This window comes from Ochlerotatus camptorhynchus, unplaced genomic scaffold (genome assembly GCF_037179485.1).
Source record: "Ochlerotatus camptorhynchus isolate MF236.1 unplaced genomic scaffold, CSIRO-AGI_Acam_v1.1 ptg000136l, whole genome shotgun sequence".
Taxonomy (NCBI): domain Eukaryota; kingdom Metazoa; phylum Arthropoda; class Insecta; order Diptera; family Culicidae; genus Ochlerotatus; species Ochlerotatus camptorhynchus.
The window spans coordinates 871,188-891,154 of record NW_027040626.1 but is presented as its reverse complement, the minus strand read 5'-3'; the positions used below and the strand labels follow the sequence as shown (position 1 = coordinate 891,154).

The 19,967-nt window shown below is 37.6% G+C and overlaps 1 protein-coding gene across 8 annotated transcripts in view; it reads left to right on the top strand.

Annotated features, from left to right (window-relative positions):
* The window catches only part of LOC135700426 (putative uncharacterized protein DDB_G0288537), an 81,486-nt gene extending 62,628 nt beyond the window's left edge, over positions 1–18,858 (top strand). For all 8 annotated transcript variants that reach the window (XM_065220934.1, XM_065220933.1, XM_065220929.1 and 5 more), the window contains exons 4-9: positions 1,133–1,554; positions 10,000–10,680; positions 11,003–11,105; positions 11,260–11,413; positions 11,479–12,177; positions 18,465–18,858. In XM_065220934.1, the coding sequence (XP_065077006.1) occupies positions 1,133–1,554; positions 10,000–10,680; positions 11,003–11,105; positions 11,260–11,413; positions 11,479–12,177; positions 18,465–18,858 (2,453 nt within the window). The remainder of the gene's footprint in view (positions 1–1,132; positions 1,555–9,999; positions 10,681–11,002; positions 11,106–11,259; positions 11,414–11,478; positions 12,178–18,464) is intronic.
* Positions 18,859–19,967: the final 1,109 nt, after the last annotated feature.

The following is a 19,967-nucleotide window of genomic DNA, read 5'->3' as shown; positions in this document are numbered from 1 at the left end:
ATTGAGTTATTGATTTCCACTGGGCTACTCTGACCTGATACTAATGAATAGCTGATGCCAGTTGCAACTACCGTGACTGCAACTCATGGTATAACGAGCAGCTAGGCATACTCGTCTAAATCCATCTTAAAACACGACGGACGTACGGGAAGTGAAGTTAATAAGGCGCTGTATAAACAAACGGGGAAATATTTAAAGAAATTCAAAAACTAGTGTTGATATGGGTAATCGCTGAGCGTGACGACACGTCCATTCCGAAGGTGTATATGAGCGATGATGTTCAGTTCTCCCCCTTTTCGAGACGTATGATGCTCCTTGGTTGATGTGAGCTGATCTCGACACTCTGTTTTTCGTTCAGCAAGTTAACCAACCATTTTAGCGCACTTGTACAGGGGAGCAAATCATAAGTGCCATGGCAGGCGTCTTTCGCGTGTGCCGTGCACACCTGGGTGCGCGATGGTCAGGGGGAATCCATAAAAACCAGGTGCTCAACTAAGGCCTCGAGGTGCGAGTGGTCGAGTAAAGACAATAAAAAATCATATATTGTACTGATTAATTAATTAATTACACGGTCAATAGTAAGGCACCAAGCGTGAGTGTGTGGCAATTAAATGATGAAAACGTAGAAGGATGGAAGAAAACTAAACGCAGTCAATCCAAGAAGATGCGTAAAACAGGTGTATAATATTTTGGAGAAACTCTATGAAAAGTTGAATTAATTAAGTAAAAGAAGGGACAATATAGTACGATTACAATTAGTAATGCAAATCAGAACCAGTGAAATTGACTTGATGGAAACACCATCAACAGTCTTCGTATATATCTTACAAAACATGAAATGTTTTTTAAGATCTTAGCTATCTTTTACTATATCTTATATATGACAAACTAACAATCGAGTCAGACTTGACAGAAAATTAATTTAAAACATTATCACTTAAATTACCTGTTTGTGGCAGACACCGATCAATTTTCCGTTATCATTGGACTACGTTCTATTCTTTAACTTATAAACACCCTTTGCCAATAAGTCGTGTATATCTCCCGAGCGGACATCAAGTTATTGATACATCGCACAAACATACGTATATGTACTGATTCTTTTCTTCTTCCAATTGTCTCGTTCCAGCAGAAAATGTGTCATTTTCGGATATTTTGGGCTCATCACAATCATCGCAATCTACCTCCAACTCGTCATCACACGGTGCCAGCAGTAGTAACAGCAATAGCTGCAATATTTCATCGGGCACGAGCAGTGGTTCCCATCAGCAGCCATCGCTGGCGTCCTTTTCGTCTCTTGGATGTCCTGACAGTGCCAGCATACTGAGCCTGAGTGGGTCCAACACGGCCTCGTCGCCAGTTATCAGCACCAGCAATCCCTTCCATTTCTCCGGATTGTCAATGTCCAGCTCCAGTCTGAGCTCACCGGAGATTGGCAGCAACGGTGGCAATGGAGGAGGAGGTGGAGGTGGCGGCGGCAGTGGCAGCGGTGGTCAATCGCCAACCTACTACGGTAGCAGTGTGCACTCGTCGAAGAACTATGACGATTTTCGAGTAAGTGGAATGAAGTATTTCTTTCTGCCGTTTTTCTTCTATTCGTACAAGTCAATTAGAGAAAGAGTCAATTGAAAAAGAAAGGTGATTAAAAGTGCAAAACTATTTTTTTGGCAAGTGATTTGGGAAACTTCTTTGTTGACTGATGTCGTCGGGGGCTTTCTTGGTTTCTTACTTTGGCAAAACGCCAGCGGTAGGAAAACCGCTAATAGTTTCTAGCTTACATTTCGGCAGCTGTTGCGCCTTGGGTTTATTTATAGTTCGTAGGTAAGCTGTTAGGATACACAAGAAAGCACTTTGACTTAGAAATCGGATATACATAGAATAAAATGTTCACTAGATTCAAGCTGTTCTTCAATAATTGATTAATTTAATTAAGTTAATCATTTCATTCTGTAATAGTAAGCTGCTAGAATACGAAAGGGGCCATTCAATAATTACGTTAGTAATTAGAGAGGGGCAGGAGGTGTTAGAAATTTCCTTGCGTTTTTCTAAATTAGAGAGAGCGGGTCTGAGAAATATCTTTCGTTAGCACGAAGAAGTCATATACAGCACATTCAAATATTCGATGTATGATCTTACAATGAGAGGGGGGTTGCTAAATATTAATACGTCTTATATTGGGGGAAGGGGGGCTCTAATAGCTCAGTTGGTGCAGCTATAAGACCATGCTGGAGGGGGCTGGGTTCAATATCCGGTCCAAACTAGAAATTTTTCGGTTGATAATTTCCCGATTTCCCGATAGAATGTGATTGTACCTGCCACACAATTATTCTAATGCAAAAATGGTACTGGCTTGAAAAGCTCTATATTAATAATTGTGGAAGTGCTCAAAGAACACTAAGTGGAGGGCCGACGCAAAGTCTCAGTAGGAACGAATTGAATAAAGCCAAGAAGAAAATTGGGTTTGAACCTCCCTTAAAAGTGCTTACGTAACAGAAGTTTACAGCATATTTGAAGTTTGTACGCTGATTGTCATTTCCCATGTAAAATCGTGCGTTGAATACAAAAATGAAGTTAGAAATAATCCAAGAAGGATAAACAAAAAACTTCATTTAAAAATTCACAAAGACTTAGCTATAATTTTTGCATTTTTACTAAAATCGATCAACGAACTTCCACAATTTACTACCGATTTTCCCCATTCATATCTCATTTTAATTGGCTTCAAGACCCAGCCACTAAAACATATTTTAGCTTAAAAACTTAACGTAAATAAATTCTTTCTTGGAAATATGCAGAAAATTATAAAAAATCAACAAACTATTAATTTACAACAATACCACACACTGACATATATTGTTTAACTGATCAAAATCAGTGAAATTTTATATCCTACTGAGATTTTTGTAAACATTTTTATCGCATGATTATATAAATGATGTTATAAATTACATTACGCAAGATTCCAATAAAATCTTGTGTATTCTTAACTGTAAGAAAAGCATAATCAAACTGCTTGGCTCCCAATGACAGTTCGTGACAGCTTGATTCTGGTTCCCTTTGACGTTTATATATTTTCAAGTCTGCTTCTCCCTCCCAGATCCTAACCTAGACCAAAGTAAAAGGATGTTGAAATGAGTGATAATTGGGTTCTTGAAAGGTATTGAGGTAAATGCATATTCGTAATTTGCATTAAAAATGGAACCCAAACCCAACACTGGTACACTGGAACCATTTATAAATAAGTACGATAACATTTGCAAAAATCACCTTATTAGCGCCCCTCGGTGTAATTTTGTATAGAGTTCTCTATCACCGTTAGTATTAGTGAGAAGTTTCACTAATACACGCATTTTACTGGTTGAAAATAAAAAAAAAACAATCCGCTGTCAAGTCGAACACTTTGACAGCTGATTTCGTGGTTGAAAATAATAAACAAACCGATTTACAGGGCTGCGCTAGCTAGGTTGTATAAGTGAGATGTTGCGTCAAGAAGTCAATGGGAGCGAGCTGTCATTTTGTCAGTTCAGTGTCAAACAGTGAAGTTATTATTTTGCTTTAAATCTTGATTTAAAAATCGAGATGAATGTGTGTGGGTTCGAAAAAAATATCGCTCTGCTCAGAAAACGAAGCTTTTTCAGATGATACATAAAAACCGATATATTTTTCAAAATTAAAGAACCCAATTCTTCAAACTTGCAGTGTACCACAAACTGAAAAAAAGCACTGTGATTCTCAATAAAGTATGTCTTATACTGTCCATAATCGCATATCAGTCCCATATGGATAGGAAATCAAGCAAAGATGGGACTGATATGCGATTATGGGTAGTATAGTACGTTCAGACTACAGAGTTATAACATGTTGAAACTGCTCAGTCCGGCCAGCGTTTAAGACATATTTCAGGAATAGTAATAATAACCAATGAAAGTTAATGGTTTTTAAATGGCAGTAGGTATGTGTGCAAATGTGTATACCTATTGCAATTGATCTGAAAAATAGCATTTTTTTTTACAAAGGTGAGCAGTATATGGGGCTTGATGGTATTTTCTATCTAACAGCAAATATATTATATTAACACTATGATCCACTCTTTCGCTTAGCTAGCGAACCAAATTTTTAGCGATGAAAGCACCTCTGTGGCCAAAAAGGCTACCAATGTATTTGTTTATCGTCATGAAGGGGAGTCCAAATGAAAATTTGTTTAATAAAATTAATGTATTGCAGCATTTTATTTTATTTGATGACAACAGTGATATGTCAGACAAATTTTAAAGTAATATACACATTGTAATTAATGAAAATAATGTGACTCTTACTTTTGTAATAAGTGTTATATTCGCACCCCTCGATTGTAATTGAATGATTGTTGCTGACCTTTTCAACGCTAGATGGTGCGTGAAGCAATATTTTGCGGGTCGCCATTGCAACATTTGGAAAAGGCATGAATGGATCATATTGTTAATATGAAATATTTGGTGAGACCCTTACTTTTTGTTTGCTTACATTTTATTTTAAACTAGACTGGAATTAAAATTGAGGAGCTCGGCTAGCTTCACGGCTACTGCTTTACTTACTGAGTAGAAGATCGTGGGTTTATTCCCAAGCTCCTCCAAAACAACACAATTACAAAGGTCACATGGACTGCTTAAGCCAATCCTGACCCATCTCCTACTCAACTGTCCAACTCCGTAGCATCTATGGGGGCGTCGGTGAGTCGCTGGCCTCCCGTTTAGTAGATGTTACATCAACAATATACTTCCTTTCCCCGTACGGAGAAGATGGGCGTGGCCGGCAATGGTAATTGCCATGCTTTTCCTGTTCTGAACTTTGACTGGAGAGCTATTCACTCCCAAATAGTTTTTCTTTAGCAATCAGAATAAGAACGTTAAAGTAGGTACATAAAGTTGCCAGTATGCAATCTACGAATTACTCCGTTACAAACGCAACGCAACGTCAGATGAATATCATTGCAAGATAAACTACGATGTCTACAGTTTTAGCAATTGGATTTTTTAAATGTAAATCAGAGGACGATGTTCGCCAAACTTATTTTCTAAATTAGTGATTGATGCAGTACACCGTTTTTGAAAAAAAAAGTACTCAATATAACGATCCTTAATCAATTCATTAACAGTTTTCATATTTAAAAGAAACTTTAATTCGTTAATGTAAAATTTACGTCGTTGATTAACGGTTAAGGATTTAACAAAAATGTGCAAACCACTGCTATTTGTGGCATTTTTTCAAGTCATTTGGCGGCTTCCCTTAGCTCAGTTGGTAAAGGCACAACTATAAAGGCAAGACCATGCTGGAGGTGGCTGGGTTCGATTCCCGGTCCGGTCTAGGAGTTTTCCGGGTAATTGTGGGTGGATAATTTATCGACTTCCCTGGGCATAGAGTATTATTGTACTTACCACACAATTATACTAATGTAAAAATGGTACAGCTATCAATTAATAACTGCGGATGTGTCTGAACCTCCAGATATTGTCAAAAAGCACAGTGAAGGATATATTTATTTATACAAACAGGCCGCCATTACCGAGCATGGAAAGCTGGATAAGCTAATATGCGATAAGCAGTAAGCTTGAAATAAGAAGAAAAAGAAGAAGTCATGTCATTTGGAAGTTTTAAAACGACTATATACAGTATTCAATTGTTTTCACAAACAAGAACAGCACATTACGGAACAGCAAAGGACTAGAAATTGGTGGCAGATCTTACATCCCATAATGTACAATGCTACGGAGCTGATGCATGGTTACTAACGGGCGCATCGCAACACCGTGTAAAGTTGTTTATTATTTTTCTCGAGATTTAACCTCAAAATTTATGGAATTTGAACAAAATGAGTTTGACAGCAAGAATTATGCTCAGATTTCCACTATCAAACTCTCACACAGCACACCAATCCAACCAATACATTAGAACGTGATAACTTTTATTGCCATGCATAACGATAGTATTTGAATCTCTTCGTAGATGACTGCTTACAGTTTAAAAATATCAACTATTACAGCAGGTAAGCGTTGTTTTTGCTCATCATTTATTTCAGGAGTGGTATCAACTTTCCATTCTTCGATATGTGTCTTACCGACGACCAAGAAGTTTTGTTTCAAAAATTGAACTCAATTTGTACATCGAACTTAAGTCTTAGAACCAGGTTATCGTTGCATAACTCTGCTTCATAATTATTTCTTATCTCATGAATGAATAATATTAAATATTTTGAAAAGAAGTAGTTTTTCTCCTCAAAGATACCTCTTCGAACTATACCCTTATAGTGATTATGCTTATAACCAATTGGCTTCCATATCTACACTGAAACAAGGACCATAGTTATGAATACTATTTTGTAGAAAACACTTATTTTCAATATAACGACGCTTATTACCGTTAAATCTACTAGGAATTAATATGAATTAGAATGTTAACAAAATTACTATAATTCTGAAAAAAAAACTACTATGCTTGCTCAAAATGCATAGTAATTTTTATGGAATGAATAGTAAAATTAAATGAATTTGTTTTCTGCAAAAATCTATTGGTGAAGGTATTCAATTTAAACCAGCAATAAAGTATTTTTTCCAATGGATTTTGTTTCAGTGTAGTAACTACCAAGCCTCTTTTTGATAGATGGCTTATATAAGGCTTCCGAATTTAATGTTATTCATAAATCGACCTTTTTATTGAAATAGTTTATTTGTTAAGGCTCAAATGTCCAAAAGGACTACATTCAGTCATTCCATAGTAAAACGATATAGTGGTTCTCAGAATTTCGTAAAAATTGTAGTTTTGTTCCTTATCGCAAAATATTACAGCCGTATTTTTTATTTTTTCATTAGGGTGACCATTTCCATGGTAAAAAAACGTTTTTTTAATTGATTTTTTTTTTTTCAAAAATTCCTATCTTTTGAACCACTTGGCCAACTTCGAAGATCAAAAGGTAATTTAAAATACTTAAAAAAATAATGATATTAATTAATTGAGACTTTGTGACCATGTGACCCTGTTGCAGTTGCTATAAATTGATGGAGATGCATGGTAGTCTAGTCGCATTGGAGTATTGAGCACAAACCCATAACGTTTTTAAAAAAATGACACAAAAACGAAAAAAAAAACACATCGCTGATTTTGTTATGTAATGTGTAAAAAAGCCTAAACTTTCAAAGATAAGTATAAAATCATATTGCGGCATCTATCTACAAACAATGAAAATCATAAAAAAAAACAAATACAATCAATGTTTTTCAACGCTCAATCTCATTTTTTTAATATAATTATATTCTTCCTAAAAAGTATTTAGAGCTGCCATTCATTTGGTATTTTGAAAAGATATTTTTGAAGAAAAAAAAAGATTTTTGGACCATACTTACATGGAAATGGTCACCCTTATGATAAAATAAAAAAAATACGGGTCTAATATTTTGCGATAAGGAAAAAACTACAATTTTTACGAAATTCTGAGAATTACTGTATCGTTTTGCTATAGAATGGCTGTATACCCGAGCAAAGTCCAGCATCAAAATGACTGCAAATTGAAATCAAGTTCTTATATCAACATCAAACTGAAATCATAAATTGATTTCAGTTAATGCAATTGACAAATTTGATACCAAATTTTGTTTTCATTTTGCTGTACATTTGCTCTTCAAAAATATGTTGTATTGAGTTTGTTTTCATTGCCTTAGCATAGCATTAAATTGAATACTTTTTTTGTTATCAAAAGGTAAAATTGATAGTAAATTAAGTTTTCAGGTTGCTCTCAGTGATAGCAGAAATAGTTTTCAACGTGATGTCACAGGAAGATTTTTTTGCAACCTGTGTAATCATTATCAACGAAATTACAACATCAAATTTAGATTTCAATTTGATATCAGACTTTGCTCGGGTATATACAAGGGTCTGAAACGCCGCCTTCTTTTCGTAGCCAGCATAAAAACGTGATCACATATCAATCCAAGCGGGCCCAGAGCGTGGGCCCGCATCTATGCTCGCTACGACTACATGTTATTAGTAGAGATAGGGGTGCCACCTCCTTGGGTTTATACCTCAAACACCTGTATGCATATCGAGGCTCAAAGCGGCAGGAAATTTCTCCAAAACTACACGCTTTACATCGCCATATTTTCCTAGCACCAATGCTAGATCGCTATCCGGGACTTCTTATGGGAGGTTGTACACTGTACACTTGTATTGATTGAGGCAAAATTTGAAATTTTCGCCCCAAAGTACTCAAATCGTATCCTGATTAACCTATTTTGGTAAGAAAGTGACGACAAATTAAATAGTTATTAATTGTTTAAGAGATTGCGAATCTTTTGGCCTTATCAAGCAGCTGTTTTGTAGGACATACCGTATTGTGCAGTGTGACATAGTAGCCATGGTTTGTGCGCTCTATTCTACGCGCTAGAAACACCTGCTTAACAGTTTATTGAGCATAATCATAAGGCATCAGTGACTTGAATCATTAATATTTTTTTTCTTAAGATTAGAAGTGGTCTTTAGCAAGGTTGTAGCTGAGAAAATTTACTTCATGCCCAGCTTTCACTTTTAAAAGCAAAGTGATATGGTGAATTGATAGGGAGATATGAACAAAAATATTGGTTTTCCCATAGTAACTTCCATATAAATTTCAAATGGTTTTTGCCAAGTCCGTTTCTTACTAAATGAGTTCAAATATTGGGAGGCTAATCAGGACCTTATTAGGAACCGTTTGAGTACTGTGGAGGGAAAATGTAAAACCAGCAATAGTGTCAGATATCTGCAAAAATGCAGGCGACATGTAGAGGATGACTTGACCTAACTTGACTTTAGTATCAGATGCTCAACAATATAGATATTTTTGAAACGGGAATGACATGTAGAGAATTAATCGATGTACGATTCTAGGCTTAAAAATACTTACCGTAATGCTCTGAATACCAGGACCGTCTGGCATCCAGACATTTCATTTTTAATTAATTATGTCTACTTTGCAATATAATAAACACGTGTGATGATTCTGAATGATGACGTTCAAATTTACTTTTTTGCTATTTTGAGCATGGTATAGGCATTGATAATCTGCTTTAAAAAGTGTTCGGATTTATGAACTAAGTTTCAGTTTACAAACTCTATGCTATGCAACACTTTTTCGCAACTTCTCGAAGACTAGAATTGAAAACTAAGATCTTGCGATAAAGTATATAATGTATATGTACCCTAGTGGTGCCATGTTGTATAAATCTGAATTGCTTTAGGCAGTTTTTAAAAGATGTTAGACTCTTGTTAGATCAGGCGAAAAAAATTATAAACTATCACTCAGGGCAATTTACCAATTGTTGCACACCACCCAATTGTGACACACTTCACATTGTTTACAGTGCAGCATTTATCCACGACCATAACTTTTACAGATCATGGTGACATGATAATCAGTAATTAATTTTAAATGATGATTTAAAACGCTATATCTTAGGAAAAACGCATTTTTTTCGTTAAGTGTTTCTTAAGTAATAAAGGATGCTGCCATCAAATTGGAAATTAAAATATACTCATTCAGAGAAAATTGTGTTTAAAGTTTTCAAACGATAGGGGAAATGTAGGTAATGTCGGCCTACATGTCCCTAATTTGAGCCCATCGCTAAAAGTCTGCTATTTATCAATTTTATCTAGATGAACGCGTTATTGGGACGTTACTAATGGATATTTTTGGTTGCTATTGAAAATTTAGTTGATTGCTGAATTTATATATGGGCCCAAATTAGGGACACTTAGGCCGACATTACCTGCATTTCCCCTATTTAAAAATATTTGGCAACACTGCATAGAAATAATAGTAGCATACTTAGATTTCTTTACTCATTCTCTTTTAAAAACAGTACCCAACGTTGCTTCATTCGTTCCGGAAAAATTAACAAAATAATGTGTTGCTTTTTTGAATTTCAAGAAAAATAAAAATTGCTCCCCTTGATCGAAACTTGCTAATTAACATCCGTCCTATCTCTTTTCTTCTAGTTCGACAGCGACATCAGTTTATCCGGATCAAACGGCGCAAACAGTTTAACCTCAGAGACGTTAAAGCTGCTGCAGCGTAATATGGGCACTTATGACTGCTCCCTGCCGACATCCCCCAACACATCCTCCACGGAGCTATGCACACGATATTTTCGCGGATCGCAACAACTCGGCGACCTGAATCAGAGCTTCGAGGCAAACAGCACATCCTCCCTCTTTGGTGGTAATCAGTCTCTGTCACGTTCCAATTCCCCGCCCGACAACGACTCCAGTTTGCTGTCCAATTTCGATAGCACCAACATTTTGGACATGATCAATTATCTCACCATCAGCCAACAGCAGCAGAATGGGCATAACCAGCAGCATTATACCAACGGTAGCAGCATTGGTAGCAGTAGTAACAATAACAACAACAGCAGCTCCCAGTATAGTCAGATACCGAATATGAGTCAGTTCTATCCGCATCAATCACAGGGAGGATCTTCATTCGGAAATGGAAATTGCAACAGTCAACCTAGTAGTAACAACGGTGGCAATAGTTTCGCTACTGACTATGAACGGCTGCAAAATTTGCAGGCACTGAACACATTGCGTCTGTTGCAACAGTCGCAACAACTGTCACAATTGCAGCTGCAGCAATATCATTTCAATAAACTGCTTCCGAGCTACAACAGTACTCAGGTGAGTTAGAAAAAGGTTTTAAGGGGCACATACATAGATTATTAGGATCTCATATCTTTCAATTTAAAATCAATAATTTTCAAATTGGATAAACCGTTATGAAAAATTAGAAAGCAAATTGATGTGAATGATTAATAAAGTTTTGTTTTAATACAGTTACAATTTCCCAATTTCTACGAAGAAGATTTTAATTAAATAAGAAGTTGTAACAATTAATACATTTGGTAACTGTTTTCATGAATGTTACTTTTTTAATCGCTGGAAGAGAATAATATGACAGTTATTGTATCATTCAATATAACACCGTTTTTATTCTCCACAGCTCAAGAACTGGTCTTTGCAGAATTCCCCTCCCTCGTCATCAAGCAACGGTGCCAATGATATCAATCTGGACCGGATTGCACGATTTCACCGTTCATCAGCTGGTAATTCATTTCCGCCACCCATTTACCCTTCAGCACTATATCGGTTGAGCTTTGTAATACGAACACTGACTGTGTATCTCCCGCCAAAGCTTGATTTAATTTCCGCGTTCATCCTGCTAACGGTGTTTTACTTCTCTCGTCTACCATATTACAGCACATTACGATGCGACTTGCACGTGGAGTGGTGTACTTCCCCCACGTTCCCATCGATTGGTGACATACTCGTCGAAAATTTTCCTCGGCGGGATGCCTTGGGATATCAGTGAACAATCACTAGTTCAGATCTTCAAGCCATTCGGCTCCATAAAGTATGTATTTTAGAGTAAAAAATGCTTTTTATCATAGTATCTAACGTTTCTCTTTTCCGTGCTAGGGTTGAATGGCCTGGCAAGGAACAACAGGCGACACAGCCCAAAGGTTACGTCTACATTATCTTCGAATCGGACAAACAGGTCAAAGCTTTATTGCAGACTTGTACCTATACAGACGCGAAAAGTTACAATGGTTCAAGCCGTGGTACCAGCTCATCATCGTCGGGTATTCTAACGTATTCATCCGGTGGGGAAGAACAGCAACAACAACTATCAGGACAACAACAACAGCTTGTGCATCAGAATAAACCCCTTCCGCCACCGGGAGCTCGAATCAACTTCAAAATATCCTCCAAACGCATCAAATCGAAAGACGTTGAGGTTATTCCATGGAATATTGCCGATTCCAACTTTGTCAAGTCCACTTCGCAAAAACTTGATCCGACAAAGACCGTATTCGTTGGTGCGCTACATGGACAACTGACGGCGGAGGGTTTGGCTAAGATTATGAATGACTTGTTCGATGGAGTAGTGTATGTCGGCATCGATACAGACAAATACAAGTACCCGCTCGGTTCGGCACGAGTAACTTTCAACAATTCGCGCTCGTACATGAAGGCTGTGGTATCAGCGTTTATCGAGATAAAAACGGCCAAATTCACAAAGAAGCTGCAGGTCGACCCGTATCTAGAGGACTCACTCTGTTCGATGTGCGGAGTACAACACGGACCATACTTTTGCCGGGAGATCGTCTGCTTCAGGTGAGTGCTTTGTGTCATTATTTTATTCCAATCATTTCGCGCAATCTCAGAATATCTCAACCCGAAGAAGTTATTGATTGAACCGATTGGCACCACTTGATCTTTATGACATGGTTATTCTGAAGGTTTTATCTGCATTTATCAGCAGAAACGGCTAGGAAGTCTTTTTTCACATAAGTTTCATCATTCATCACGCAGCAGCCACATGATATGGTGGAAAAGATTCGGATTTCCTTTGTAAATGCCCTATTACCCTAAAAAGTTTAACCCATTAGTGCTCAGTATTTTTTTTCTTTTATCATGTCTTAACAGAAATTGGGAACGTAAATTATACCTTCAATATCATTTGAACCCGCCATAGGTTTGGCTTCAATCCCAGCCGAGGTCGGTGGGAGGCATAAAATCTCTGGTCACGTCTTCATTCGGAAGGGAAGTAAAGCCATTGGTCTCGGCCCATTTGTGTTGAATTGGTGCGATATCCTACGCAGGTGTGGAAGCTACCTTCCTGCACATTCGATTGCCGTCAATGGGAGTTTCAATTTTGAAATATGTTAAAATGTAGTGGAGTAAGTACCAATTTTTGACAGTTACTCACTACAGTTTTAGATAATTTCATCATGATCCTCAAATGATACTAAATCTTAACACATCTAAAAACTAGAATCAATTGGGTTCTTTAATTTTGAAAAATATGTCGGTTTTCATACATCATCTTTAAGGGCGTCGTTTTCTGAGCACAACGATATTTTTTTCGATCCCATTTACTTCCATCTCAATTTTTAAATCAAGATTAAAAGCAAAATACTTTACTGTTTGACACTAAAGTAACAAACTGACAGCTCGTTCCCATACGAAGTACCATGGAGGGGCGCTAAGATGTCGATTTTTGCTTATGTAATCACACTTATTTAAAATAGTTCCGGTGCTCCAAAATTGATGAAATTTTGGATTTCGTTTCCATTTGTAATGTCAGTCAAAATTCATATCAGAAAAATCTTCTTATTTTTCTTTTGATAGTTCAATTCATATATTTAAAGGAACAAAAAAATCGTTTCTTCTTTTGGTTTGCCAAATCCGAACTGCCGTGCCTTCCGATTAACCCCTTCCATTAAATTTTGCACAGTGGTCTCATCGACCTTATTCGCCGCCGAACGCCAGTTAGATTTAAACTACTGCTCGTTGTCCATGGATTTATTAGTTTTTTTTTAGATTTCGTTTGACCAAGGCCCAATACCGTTCGATAGGGCGGAGCTCTGGGCTGTTGGGAGGGTTGTGGCCTTTGGATACCACAACCACGTTGTTCGCATCGTACCACTCGATTACCTTTTTCCCATAGTGGCAGCTCGCCAAGTTCGGCTATAACAGGACAGGTCTATTATGTTGCTTTAGGAATGGTAGCAGCCGCTTTCCCAGGCACTCCTGGACGTAAATCTCTTGATTGATGGTTTCCGTAGTAATGAAAATGCCGCTTTTTAGACCAGACGTCCATATGGTCTGCCAGACGAGATACTTTTTCGGGAACTTCGATAGCTTGATGGTTTTGAAAGTTTCAGCCACCTTCCCTTTCCCTGATGCGATATAAAACTCATGTCCCGGAAGCTGCTTGAAATCCGCCTTCACATAAGTTTCGTCGTCCACGACGACACAGTCGAACTTTGTGAGGAGATTCGTATACAGCTTTCGGGACCGCTGCTTTACCGTGTTTTGTTTGTAATCTCGGTTCGCCTCCTTCACCTTCTTAATCGTCGACAACTCGGCTTGTTTTTTGGCCCGCTGCACAGTTGTATAGGAGACATTAAGCTTGCCAGCGACGTCCCGGATGGAGAGGTTAGGATTCCGCTTTTATTTCACCGCCATCTTCTTCGTCGTCGCTGCCACGTCCGGATTACGATTGCCGCCGCTTCCAGGCTTCCTGGCGGTCGACAGACGCTCCCCGAACACTTTTAAAACGGCCAATTTGTCCACATCCACCAATTTTGCGAACTTGGCGTGTGAGAACGTAGGATTCTCTTGCTGCGCGAGCAAAATTTTGATACGCTGCTCCTCTTGCTTGGACGTCAAACGGTGAAAACTCATCATAGCAACCATTGTACATTGTACACTCAACTTCCAAATGCAGAATTTCAGGTTTTTTTTATGCATTTTTAACAGAAATACACCAATTTGACGTTGGCCAATTTTTGCGCGTTCCAGACTTTAGTCTTGTTTGTCACGAAAACCTGAGTTTTTTTGTCCGTAGCTGCAAATACCTTGCCAGAAGATAAGCTTTCTTGCAATTTTTTCGGCAAAAACGAACTTGAACTTGCTAGGGACATCACCTCGAACAGTGGCTTTTTAGAACTTTTGTCCGGGAGCTGCCCATAATCCATCTTCACATACGTTTTGTCGTTCATGAGGATGAATTCTTCGTAGTTTGTAAGAACATCATTGTACAACTTCCGGGCACGTCTTTTGGCCACTAGATTCTGCTTCAGTGTCCTGTTTGGTTGCTTACTGGCCCAAAAAGATCGAAATCCTTCTCGCTGCGAATCTTCCTGACGGTGCATTGGCTGGCATTAAATTTCTTTGCGATATCATAATCCGACAGCCCTAGGTTTGCCCTAACCGTTCTCAACATCTTCTCAACACATACAAACGCTTGCTATGATCCTGCCGATCGATAGTATGCCGCTCACGGAAACGTTTGAGAGCACTGCAAACAATCGATTTAGCCAATTTCAATGACGTCAAATTTTCCAAGAGGGTGTCCAAAATTAATTTTCGGTTCGCGGTTTCCATCAAATATAACTTATTTTGAACAAAACGAATCGTGACGCACTTTTCAGCACTGAAAGAGAAAACATTTGAAAACAAACTGCTGGCAGATATTAAATGACTCAAGCTTTAATATGATGCTGTATGTATATATATATATATGATTCACTTGAAACTTAAAAACAGATTGACATTGAATTGGCTTGAAAAACATAAAAAATTTCCAAGTTGGGTCACGACCCATAGATCGAGATACCCGTAAAAAAAAGAACGATATAGATACAATGAAATTTATTGTAACCATACAACAGAATTTATTGTACTTAAAATAAATTGTATTGTCAGCAACGATAAAATAACCATGGAATTTATAGTTTCCACAATAGAATCTATGGTAAATGTAGCAATCTACAATAGAACAAGGGGGTTGTTATGTATCTTAACCGTACAGAATTTCACTTTTTCCCGAATAAACTTGAGTCATTTACCATTTATTTTATTGTTTTTCTATTGCTGAAAATTCATGCTCTATGGAACATATTGTAGATTTATTGTAATAACAATATTTTCAATTTACTTGTATGATATACATACAATAGGATCGAGTGTTGGCAATAGATTGTGTTGTGATTTTATATTATTTTATGGTTATTGTATGGTTATTTTTTTTTCCGGGTAAGCTGCTTTGAGCAGTTCCACGCGAAATCTTCCTCAAAAAGCGGAAAACTCAAGCGAACCTTGTAGTAAAAAATCGTTTTGATTTGATTGCTGGTAAAAAATAACGCTGAACCTTCTTGCAACGGGGTGGGGCTATCGGAATTACCGGTGTAATGTTGCGAAGAATTCTATGGTCATTCTGAGGAGAATTCAATGGTACCGTAAAACGGGGTAACTTTGATAGGTTCCACATTGTAGCTTAGGGGGGTTCCATTGATATCGTATATGTACAGAGTGAAAGGTAATTCCTGTCAGTAAAGTGGTGATGTGAAATTTAATTTTCATTGTATTTCCTGTTTCGTGTATCAATAACATTTGTCTTAACTTACTCCAATTCAAATCTTTCTCCCTTTACTTTAATTACGAGCCGCATCCGTTTTTGAAAATCGTTACAGCTTGAGGCATTTCGTCCTTGAGGCATTTCAATATCTTGAGGCATTTCGTCCCATATTTTCACCAAAGGTTGCTTAAAAGTTTCCACGATTAGTCTCTTGGTATTCCCTAGTTCGCCTAATATGTAGCCCCATGCAAAGAAGTCGAGAGGATTCAGATCGGGTGAGGAGGCAGGCCACTCTTTCGACGAAATGAAATCCGGGAAATTGGCCTCACACAGGGCCTGTGTAACTTTTTCCTGATGGGACGGTGCAGAGTCTTGTTGGAAGCAGTATGGTGCATTCTTATAATGTTTTTGGAAAAAGGGAAGCAAGTGGTTCTTCAAAACATTATCGAATGTAATATTTACTGTTGATTTTAACACCAGGTTCAATGAACAGCAATGGAACATTCAATGTTTTGGAGAAACATCCCCAAACCATCACCCTGGAAATATTCTGGAACCTTTGAACAGCCAGTTTGTCACGAGGAATATCAGCAAGATATGCAGCATTCCTATAGCAGGAACATTTTCTCATCCGAAAACAGAATTTCGCAATCACCGTGCCGTTTTGAGCAGCTTCCGACATCTTTCGACTCTAGCTATCTTTTGCTTTCCGGTGAAACCATGCACCCGTTGTTTTTTGTAAGCATTCAATCCGAGATCATCTTTCAAAATACTCCTGATCGTTGGCTGCTACATTTTGAGTTCTTTGGCCACCTTACGCCCAGACTTACAAGGATTCCGCCGAATTCGCTCTCTCACTCGTTTGATAACTTCCGGAGTCTTGACACTGCGTTTTCGGCCTGGTCTGGGAGGGATTTTCCATGAACCGGTTTCCTGGTACCGTTTAATAGTGCGAAAGATGAATGTTTCGTTTATTCCGAGTGGTTTCAGCGTCTTCAAAATAGAACACGGTATATGATGCTTCAAAAACAGGCTTATCACGAGTTCCCTTTTCGCGTCCATGTATCACGAGTATCAAACGAATGAAAATTCAAAACAAACTTGCATGCCGTGTTGACATTTGAACACACTCTTAAATAAATATATGTAGACATTTATGTGATTAACCCATTTGGTACTACAATTGCTTAAAAAACACTGACAGGAATTACCTTTCACCCTGTATAGTTTTTCATATTTTTGCAATCATATTAAAAAACATTTTTTTTCTTTTTCGTCTGTTTGAAAAAGCACTCAAACCATCACTTATGAAACGTATTTACAATATAGCCATCACAAATTTAAGGTTGTTTGCTTGTTGCTTATAATGTTTTCTGATTTTATACTCCTTCAAAGTTTCATATTTCTTGAACTAAATAGTTTAAGTTTCACGCATTTTTTCTACATTCACCGAGCATAGTAGAAGTAACCCCAAATCAAAATACGGATGTTCGGCCACAAAACTAAAAAAAAAATGCTGTAATCTGGAATCTGGAATCTGATTCTGAGGATAGATCTAACAAAATTCTATGGTGAACTTGAATTCTGAAAATTGTTCCATGAAAATTATGAGGAACATTCCAACGAATTCTGAAGAGAATATCAAAGAACTTCTGGGAGCATTCTAAGATAATTACGAGGAATGCTGGGAAGAGTTATTTCAATTCATAATAATGCATGCAAGAGCTTGCTTATGGTTTGTTTCATCATTTTTTGAAAGATTCTCTTGGGATATTCCTCAGGGAATTCCCTTCATAAAAACCATGAAATTCTTCACAGAACTACTTCGGAGATGTTAAAAATTATGTTGAAATTCTAGAATATATCATCGAATAGACGAAAGTGATTTACAACAATTTGACAATTGAAATAACTCTTCCCAGCATTCTTTCAGTATTCTTCTCATAATTCTCTTAGAATGCTCCCAGAGGTTCTTTGATATTATCCTAAGAATTCGTTGGAATGTTCCTCATAATTCCCATGAAACATTTTTCAGAATTCGAGTTCGCCCTAGAATTTTGTTGGTTCTATCCTCAGAATAGATTCCCTTTGAACTGTTTTAAAAATTAACTTGGAATTATTGTCAATTTTAAGGGAGTACCAGAGAGAATCCCAAGATCATTCTTGAGAAATTTTTAAAAGAGTTATGATAAAACAGTGACATGAATTCTTAAAAAAAAAACTGTTGAGACTTGACTTTGTTGTGCCTTTCTTGGACTAAGACTTGTGAGATCTTACAATGGACATGAAAAATAGATCAACACGTAGCAATGAAGAGGAGATATTTTGCATGACACTGACACACAAAAAGCTTTCAAGATTCTGAGTAAAACAAATACATTCGCAAGCTCCATCATTCTCCAGCATCTATGGTCAATGACACCTATCTATTTAACATCAAGTAGAATAAATAAAGCACATGATAAATCATTATTTGATTACATACAATGTATACACCCGAAATTATTACTGACCACTTGCAATTTTCTCACTTTAGATACTTCTGTCGATCATGCTGGCAGTTCCAGCACAACCGGGACAGTTCACTACAGAACCACAAGCCTTTGACCCGCAATTCAAAGTCAACTACTATTGTCGGGGTGGGTCCTCAACAGACACCCGGATCACAACATCAGCATCAACACCAACACCAACAGCAACAGCAACAGCATCATTCACAGTCACAGTTCAATTACCAGCATCAACAGCAGCAGCAACATCACAGCCATTCGCAGCATCACCATCACTACAATTCGCTGCATGTCTCGCCCAAGTCGCCTTCGCCACCGTGCAATAACAGCAGCAGCAGTTCAGCAGACTCATCGCCAATCTCCTGTCACGGACCGGCCAATTTACACCAACAGCTGCAGCAACAGTTTGGCGGCCTCTAAACAGTGAGTGACAATCAACCTCTTCTCATTTCCTTTCCGGCTGCATATGACTGCAGCACGTGTGGCCAAAGTCACATCATTCTGGTGTGAAGATTTGCACCAGCCGTTGTTATCTAGGTGTTATTGTTGATCATAAATGTTGCAACATTTTGTTTGTTACCCTCCTACCGTCGTAATCCTATGCGTTTTACGTATTTATCAATGCTCTACCTATGCATCAATCGGCCAATAATCATTCGTGAGATGTGAAACTAGTCGCGGATAGCGAAGTGTGGCACTGAAATACACCCGTCGAGGAATTTCTTTGGGAAATTTCTAGGCATGAAATATCCTCCATGCAAAGGAATTCCACCGGGAGGAAATCACTATTTCGCCTGCATCGATTCGTAATATCTCCAGCACGTTTGGCTGAACATTGTTGTATTTAGTAATAATAGTCTGAAATTATTATTTAAATTGCAACAATTTGCAAAAACAAATGGCATACCATACACCAGTAACATGACGTCAAGAGATCGTACGGATTGATAGCGATGCCAAATACGAACGATGTATAACTTTCGACTATCCAAAGCGTGAAACAAGCTCCAATACTTAAGAAGGCAGTTGTTAGGGAAGAGTAATAGGCTTAGACTTGTAAATCCTAATCTGTGTTTGATTACTTTTAAGCGGAATGCAATTTTTAGGAGAAATCGTTTAAATCAAAAACAGAAAAAAAAACAGAAATGAGAATGAAACAAACCAACAAGGAACCGAGGTTAAGTAAACTGTGAGGAAAAGCTCTTTTATATACAATTTTAAACGTTAAATGCCAGTCTGATAAACGGAGGATAGAGGATGCATAAGGTTTGACGTTTTAGTTAGGATGAAGCAAATATCGTTCCATACTGCCACTAATTAAGGCAGTGCGAACGGGAGAGTGATGCTCTCAGTGAATTTTTAAATGCATATTCTGAGAGAAGTAATTTCCATCGCAAGTATTGTTAAGGTTTTTTTTTTCTTGTATCTATCTTTGTTATTTATTTACATTATTTATTTATTGCTCTCTATCGGGGAAAAGATAGGTTCGATTTAACGATAGGGAACTAGGTAATCTCTAGATGAGTTTT